The sequence below is a fragment of the Leptonychotes weddellii genome, unplaced genomic scaffold (genome assembly GCF_054177405.1).
Source record: "Leptonychotes weddellii isolate Sample4059 unplaced genomic scaffold, ASM5417740v2 HiC_scaffold_4680, whole genome shotgun sequence".
NCBI lineage: Eukaryota > Metazoa > Chordata > Mammalia > Carnivora > Phocidae > Leptonychotes > Leptonychotes weddellii.
In genome coordinates this window covers 238-8,655 of record NW_028013853.1, presented here as the reverse complement: position 1 = coordinate 8,655, position 8,418 = coordinate 238, and the positions used below count along the sequence as shown (strand labels likewise).

At 43.1% G+C, this 8,418-nt stretch overlaps 1 protein-coding gene across 1 annotated transcript; it reads right to left on the bottom strand.

The window, feature by feature from the left end:
- Window positions 1-2,336: 2,336 nt before the first annotated feature.
- PIP (prolactin induced protein) lies at window positions 2,337-8,157 on the bottom strand. The gene is made up of 4 exons (XM_006749543.2): window positions 7,927-8,157; window positions 5,859-5,964; window positions 2,919-3,033; window positions 2,337-2,601 (listed from the first exon to the last, which is right to left on the bottom strand). The coding sequence occupies exons 1-4, from the start codon at window positions 8,076-8,078 to the stop codon at window positions 2,480-2,482; spliced, it is 495 nt and encodes a 164-aa protein (XP_006749606.2). The 5' UTR covers window positions 8,079-8,157; the 3' UTR covers window positions 2,337-2,479.
- Between the last annotated feature and the right edge of the window lie 261 nt (window positions 8,158-8,418).

The window sequence follows — 8,418 nt, the reverse complement described above, 5'->3', positions numbered from 1 at the left end:
TTGGCATGAGAAAAAGTTTACTTACTATGACTGAATTGTGTCCCTTCCAAAATTCATATGTTGATGCCCTAACCCTTCTCACCCTTCTGCTGACTGTATTGGAGATAGGGCCTTTAAGGAGGTGATTCAGGTTAAATGAAGTCATAAAGGTGGAGTCCTGTTAAGATACAATGGTGCCTTTATAAGAAGAGAAAGACACCAGACCTCACTCTTCACCATGTGAGAACACAGTGAGAAGGTACTGGTCTGCAAGCCAGGAAGAGGGCCCTCACAAGAACCCATGCTGGCACCCTCATCTTAGCCTTGTTGCCTCCAGAGCTGTGAGAAAATAAATTTCTGTTGTTTGAGCCACCCAGACTATGGTATTTTGTTATGGCAGTCTGAGCAAACTAAAATAAGTCCCTTTTATTTTGGCCATATCACTTGGCATATCCTATATGCTATGTGTTTAATCTTTCCTATGGTAGATTAAAGACACTGTGTGTAGTCTCTGGTAAGACCTAGGAAGAGAGTTGCAGAGTAGACCAATAGGATTCTGAAATACAATCATATCATATGCAGCATGGAACTTTTTTTTTTTTTTTTTTGGAAAGGAGCACATGGGCACTGTAGAGACCTAATACTTGACTGTGAAACACCAAGTGACTATGGGACCAGAGTATCCCATGATGACTTAGGTATTGGCTGACCCACAAATTATAAATTTGGGTGGGTACAGCGGCAATTCATCATACAATGGAAATAGCACAGTTGCAACTGGATCCAACTTGGTCCAGAGTTACAGAAAAAAGGTGGTTCTTCTCTCATGTCAACTACCTCTACTGCACTAACACTCCTCCTTCAGATTGGTCTGCAGCGTCATGGGTGGGGGAGTTCTTATAACTGGGTTTTAGAGATAAAATACCCAGGTGTGGTTCACAAATGAGTTGGCTATCTGGATGAACCAAGGAATATGAGCTACAAAGTATGTGGTTCTTTGTGTCTCATGTTAATGCTCACAAGAAAGTATCTGACACAGAGGAGACATTGAACAATTAATTTGTTGGATAGGATGACTGGTTCAATGGTTATAAGGCAGCTTCTATTCTCAGCTACTCCAATGCTTGTGTGATGGCCAGTGAGGCAATGATCATCGACATTGTACATGTACCTCTCACCATAAGTGATTTAGATGTTGTGGCTGCCAACCTTTCAGCCCAGAGACAAATGCTGAGACCTCAACAGCAGGGAGACCATTTGGAGAATACATTGGTTACATTGGACCCTTTGACTCTTGAGGGGGCAATAGTTTGTCTCTACTGAGGTTGATATGTATTCTAGGTGTGGATGTATCCTCTCTGCCTGCAGTGTCTTGGCCAGCACTGCCATCTGACGGCTTATAGAGTATCTGATTTTTAGACGTGGAATCTCATCTAATATCTCTTTAGATCAAGGGAATCTTTTTTTTTTTTTAATGAAAGACTTGCCACAATGGGCACCTGATCAAGGAATCTACCAGTTTGCCATTAATGGCATCATCAGGAAACTACTGGTCACCTACAGCATGCTGGAAAAACCTCATAAATGAGCAGCTAAGGAGATAGTTTGGAGATCACCACCGTTTAGGGTTATGGTGATGTCCTTCAAGATGTGGCATATATTTTAGAACAACAATTATTCAGTAGTGCTTTGTCTTTGAAAGCTAGAATATTGACCTAGGAACCCAGGGTCTCTTACCATCACTTCTAGTTGTGGAGGTGCTGGGTTATATGGTATGTGCAGAATTGATTTGATTATGTAATGTCAGATGGTTCTCCAAAAGGCCACCAGCAGTGCTTAATGGCTCCCATAGCCCTTCATTTTCCACTAACACCTGGCATCACCAGCTTTCTGAGTTTTTCCCTACAGTAAGGAAACACAGGGCATGGGTACAGGAAGGGTCATCATATTTAGGAGCCCAGAGAATTTCAGATTCTGTGAGTCTTCTCTATTTCTTCATCTCTCATTCTTCATACCAATGGGCAATGAGAACCCATAAACTCCTCAGTAACAGTTCTTTGAGAGAACAAAGTTCTAGAAATTCTGGGTGCTCTGAGGCTCCTCTGGGACAGATTTGGAAGGGAAGACACCACAGAACACAGAGAAGTTTGTGAGAAGTTTATTTTATAGACCACAACAGATATTCCAGCCAAGTTTTCTTTCTTTCTTTCTTTTTTAAAATAATGTTCTGGGAGACCTCTTTTTTTTTTTTTTTAAGATTTTATCCATTTGACAGAGAGAGACACAGCGAGAGAGGGAACACAAGCAGGGGGAGTGGGAGAGGGAGAAGCAGGCTTCCCGCTGAGAAGGGAGCCCGATGCAGGGCTCAATCCCAGGACGCTGAGATCATGACTTTAGCCGAAGGCAGACGCCCAACGACTAAGCCGCCCAGGCGCCCTCCAGCCAAGTTTTCTTGAAGGAACCACCCTGGGGGGCAGTTAGACAAGGGCTTCCACCAAGATCAGATTATCTGTATGCCCTGAATGGTATAAAAATATTTTTGTCCATTGGGCACCACTGCCTTATTAGGGCAGATACCTTCTTTTTCAATAATGTGGACCATTGCTGCTATTGCCATAGTTCCTGAAAGAGACAAGGACAAAGATCTTCTCTGATAACACTCTAACCCCATTTCCTGGCTTTTCTACTAGTTTCAGGCACCTCCTTACTAGGGCCCAGTTTCCCTAAATCATTTGCAAATATATCTCCCTTAAGCTTTTCTCACACAACCCCTCAACTTTCAGACGTGGGCATAGTCCCCATCCACTCTCCCCTCTTCTTCCCTCCTTTCTCTCCACCCTTCTGCCCAACATTCTGCTCCACATCCGGAGTCACATTTCTCTTTATGGTTTCCCCTGCCCTAGTGGATAGTTCTTCCTTTGGATGACCCCTATACTTACTATTGACTTCAAAGTTCCAGTAGAAAGTTCTTGGATAATCCTCACAGAGGCAGGCGGTGTAATTATAGTTAAAAGGACCATCCATTGTATGGCTGCCTCGGAGGAAAGTTTTAATCTGTGGAGGAGGAGGTGGGCAGAGAGGACCCTGTGTTAGTCTGGGGAGTGGGAAAGGGAGAGAAAGGCAAGAAAGCACGAAGAAGGAGGAGGATAACATCCTTCGTGTGCAAAGAACAGGGACGGATGTAGACCAGAGGCACTGTGGAGTCCACTTTTGTAGTATCATTTTGGGAACAAAAGTCTAGGTCAGGTTTTCTGTCAACATGTCCTCAAATTCCTGCTTTAGTGCCACCGTGGGTCTGGGCTCTGAAAGGAAGAGTTAGTGAATTGGCAGGGCAAGGAGAACTCATTCTGGGGCAGCCTTCATCTGGAGAGCAGGTTTGCTGTTATTCCCTGGCTAGGGATTTCAGGAACTGGTCTGTGACCACAGCTTGGCTCTTGGGTGTGGAGGCCAAAACCAGGTCTTGTTGCCAGAACCATGCTCCTCTCGAACTCTGTGACCTTTGATGATTGCAGTGACATCTCTCAGTCTCCCTTTCCTTGGTTGTGAGAGGAAAGAGTTACTTACGAAAGTTGGCTGTAAGATAAACAAATGAAATCTTGAAGGTAAATTTCCTTTTTTAATTTGAGAGGGGTTTACAACTTGGGATATGTAAGTTTCAGCAGCATTAGGAACTTTTTGTCTGGTTAGTGTTCAGCACGGGGGTGTTATCCTGGAGTTCATAGACCAAGAGGGTCTGTGAACTCAGATGGAAAGAAATTGCATCTTTATTTTGTTAACATCTCACTGAAATTGAGTATTCCTCCTGTTATGTCATCAGCGATCCTCAGTGGCATTAGCAGTGTGTATGATTTTATTGTGAAGAGAAACATAGATTTGTTAGTATTACTTGACAGGTTTATATATCTCAAAATATTGCCTGCACTCATCACTACCTTGAACATGGGGACATTATCACGGGGTTGCATTGTCATGGCTGGGGCCATCTGCCTATCTCCTGAAGCTTGCCGAGGTAACTGACAACTGTGCACTGAATAGCCTGTCAGCTCCAAACGGCGAATTCAAGTGTTCTCACCATTGGAATTTTACTCAGAATATTTTGAAGATCCTGGTGTTTCTTTCAAGAACCCTACCCTTGGGACACGTGGGTGGCTCGGATGGTTAAGTGTCTGCCTTCGACTCAGGTCATGATCCCAGGGTCCTGGGATCGAGTCCCACATCGGACTCCTTGCTCAGCAGGGAGCCTGCTTCTCCCTCTGCCTGCCACTCCACCTGCTTGTGCTCTCTCTCTCTCACTATCTCTCGCTGTCAAATAAATAAATAAAATCTTTAAAAAAAGAAGCTACAAATAAAAATTGTTGACCAGAATTAAGAAAATTTCCTACAAATTCTTTCTAATTTACAATATCATTTATTTTATGAGATTCCTTGTATTTGGGTAGGTTTTAAAAAGATTGCCTTATTTTATTGTGTTAGCATTGTTCTTAAAACATAGTCCTTATAATTACTGCAGTACAAAAGTATTTCACATGTGATTTTGTTGATTAAACACACTTTTTTACACCTATCACTTTCTCAGGGGTGGAAATGGAGTTTCATTATCTATCATCACCAGAAACTACCATTATCACAAGACATTTTCATTCCTTTTGTCATCTTTGGTTATGATAAACAAAACACAAAATTGAAAAATTATGATGTGGCCTCCCCCCCACCCCCAATTAACATACAAGGTTCATATTCTTGAACTGTAAACAGACAAATTTGACAAAGCCCTGTGTTGTTCTTTGCTCAGTGATCAGAAATCTTTCTCTTACAGGTATGGGGCCATTTTTAGAATGTATTCTTAGGAATAACAGTCTTCATGCTCCCAATTTTGTTTTTGATTTAATCATCATACGTAAATCTAATTTGAGTTAGGAAACTCCTGCCATAGGAAAATGCTTGTGCTGTCTGAGAGAGTGCCCTTCTGGAAGGAGTCAGTGTGGAGACTCCTGGGTCTTTGCCCTAGAACAGTGATAGCTAACAAGGGGCAGATTGTGTGTGCATGACAACATGTGAGAAGGTTGCTGGCAGGGAGGAGAAGACACACTCTTTCCTGGGGAAGAGCCTCTGTGGATTAAACCTACACAGACCCCTTTTCCTCATGGCCCAGAGCAGCCAAACAGGAGTGATAATGCACAGGTGAGACTTACATGCGTTTCCATTTGAGAACCTCTGATCTAGTAAAGGGATCAGACCTCCCTCCCACAACTGCTGAAGTGGAGAAAGTAGGGAGGAGAGTGTGGGCTCCTTGTTGGGGAGAGGAGGCTGGAACGAGAATGAACTACTGATGGTAGAGAAAAAGGGCAGAGGGAGAGGCAATGAAAGCAACCTCTGCTCAGAGCTTACTGCAGAGGAGGGACTCATACCCCATGTGTTCTCTGCAACATAGCTCTTCTGCCCACCTGCCTCAATCCACTGGATGGGGGTGCAGTTTTCCTTGTGAGAACCCTCTATCCCACCCCTCATCTCAAACAATTACGTCCAGGACCTTAGAGGAGCTCTTACTTCTTCTCCCCCAGCTCTTACTCTTTTCCTCTCTTCTTCCTCTTAGCTGTGCTTTTCTCACTACTCATTCCTTCTTTCCTTCTCATCCTTCCTACACCTCTTTGGATCAGGTTCCTTCATCTGTAAAATGAGAATAGTAATCTGCCCCAAGGTCTGATGGTTGTTCTGGGGCTCAAGTAGCATAATACATATGAGAATTGGGAGCATGAGGATTGCTATTCAGCATTTTATTAAGTATAATATGCAACAGTAAAGTGAGAGACTAATCTAATTGTACTCATAACTAAGGAGTCCGAGTTTTCTTGAGTTTACTTCCCCAGGCCTCTACTTACCACCATACATTCTCTTAATTCCGTTCCAATTGTAAGCTTCAGAGTGACTTCTTCATTTTCTTTTGCTACTTGGGGCATCTGCAAGTTCATTTTTATTACTGTTCGACTGGTTTTGGGAAGAGAGAAGCAGGGCAGAAATCAGAGATCTGTCCACAAGAGAGATGAGCACAATGAGCAGAGCAGAGGGCACAGGAAAGGTGCAAGGGGAAGGGGATGATGGGATCTGAATCATTTGCTGAGTATCAGAACCCTTGGAAATCTTTGATCCTTGTTTGGTTTGGTTGTTTTCTACAGACTTTGTTTTGTTTAATAAAACAACTTTGATGCTTTATTTAAAACTGAGCATCATTGTTCTTTCCACTGACAAAAAAATAAATTAAAAAAGAATAAGAATACAATATCACATGTCATTTCTTAATAAAATCCTCCAAGTTCTGTTGATTGTCCACTAAGTGGGAAGGCTCAAATCATTGTTAGTAGAAATATTCCATATCAACAGAATCATACTAAACCTTAAACATCTTAATGCACTGGAGGAATTTTTAGAGTCATCCTTGAGATCCTCCTTCTTTGGTTCCTGGTGGGGCCTAGGAATTTGTATTTCTTTAGCTCTGCAGTGAATTTGGACACATGGCCATATTTGGGAACTTTAGATGCTACCCTATTTTCAAGCCACATACCACAATCTGATGGGTAAAGGAAATGGAGGCAGAGGGAAGTCAAGGATTCTTCCATCAGGGAGAACTGGGTTCAGGACTAGGAGACTTACTTTCTCTCTCCCAGAAACTCCTGGTTGAGCTCTTTTGGTGTTGGGTGGGACAGGAGGAAAATTCAGGCTTTTGGCTACAATGCTTCATGGTCCCATTTTACTGGAGTAAAGCATCTTAGATTTTGGAGATATTCCATTTCTTGTACCAATTACTCTAGTGCTAAGTGTTCAGGAAAGGGTATGAAGACTTAAGTGTCTCCAAAAGTCCTCTCATTTATAAATGAATTTAGGATTGATAAAATGACCAGCTTAGCTAGAGTGAGTGATCAGATCAGCTTGCCCGGGAGTGAGGAGCTTCCTGGGATGACAGCCTTTTAGCACTAACACCGAGAAATTCCTGAGCAAATGGTAATGGCTGATCACCCTAATTAGTATAGCTTATTTCAACGACTTGCTGTCCCATCTCAGGGTGGGGTGACATCTGTATCTGAACCTACCCCTACTCAATGTTTCTTAGGACACTGGCCTCCACTATACCAACTCTGAAGGGTTTGCTCTGTCCAGGAGAGGATGTCTGGTCATGCCACAGAGGGTACCATCAGAATCACAATCTAAAAACCCAGGATTCAAAACCATATTCTTGTAAAGAAAACCCTCTAGATTTGCTGAGTGTCCCTGCTTCTCCCAGACCCTGCTCCATTTCCTACTTCATTTTGCCCAATTTTCCTGCTTCCTTCAAGTATGTACCCTCAATGATTTGGCTTCTGAACCTGTGCTCCTGGGTCCTACCCAGGTGGTGGTGGGTGAGTGTGGTGGGTGAGTGTGTACTTTCTTTTCTCTTTGGGCTTCAGAATAGGAAGAATGTCTAAGCTGCTGGGCTAGCTCAACTTCAGACCATGTGGTCAAGGATCAATGATCAAGGCCTCTGATCCTTTAGTGAGTCCTGCCAAAATTGCTCAAAGCTATCATTGAAACTCACAGACCTGCTAAACATTCTGTTCTAGGAGACAAGGTGTGAGAACATAAAGTTTACTGAGCAGAAATCTAACAAAGGTGTAGACTATGGACAGAATGTAGATCAGAGCCACAGAGCAAGACTGATTGTTAATTACAGCCTTTACACACACTGGGTGCCATATTTCCATGGACAACCTAGAAGCATCCAGTGGAAATATGAGGGGAGTTGATAGGACTTCCTAAGAGGAGAGAAGTGGGACTTGACCTGGGGTTTATAAGCGTCCCTGGGACTAGAGTTCTGGGAAGTTGAAAAGTTTTCAGGAAGGGATATATAGATTTCCAGGCTAGGATAGGAGCCCTCCCTGAAAGGATTTTTGTGAGGAAGAAAAAGGCTTGGCTCACTTGTCTTCCTGAGCTTTGTTGGTCCCCAGCTGCAGACAGAGAACCAGGAGCAGGACGCCAGGGCCGGCTCTGAACAGGAGCTGGAGAAGGTGCATGCTGGATGAGACAGGAATGTGATGTCCTAGAGAAGTACTGTCCCAGGTGCCCAGCATACTCCTTATATGCAGATCAAGGAAGTGGGAGAGCTGCCAAGCGGATCCATATGGTCAATTAGCCAATTATCCTTTCCACTCATGCTCTTTCCTTGTTGACCTAAAGTTTGTTTTTCTATGGAAAAAGTCAACATTCAGCTACAGTGTTCGAGTCCGGGAAAGGAGTTAGATTATCCTTCCTCATTTACTTAGTATACCAGAGTTTCTCAGAATAGCCAGGACCTCAAAAAACATAGCAGCTCTTACCCAGAGCAATCTATACCTTCAATGCCATCCCGATAAAAATTCCAATGAAATTTTTCAAAGTGCTGGAACAAACAATCCTAAAATTTGTATGGAA

Coding starts and splice junctions, on each gene's coding strand:
- PIP (XM_006749543.2), bottom strand. CDS start 8,078: ATGCTGGGCACCTGGGACAGTACTTCTCTAGGACATCACATTCCTGTC. Junction 5,965..7,926: donor AACAAAGCTCAGGAAGACAA/GTGAGCCAAGCC, acceptor TCCCAAAACCAG/TCGAACAGTAATAAAAATGA. Junction 2,602..2,918: donor CTGGAACTTTGAAGTCAATA/GTAAGTATAGGG, acceptor TGTCTCTTTCAG/GAACTATGGCAATAGCAGCA.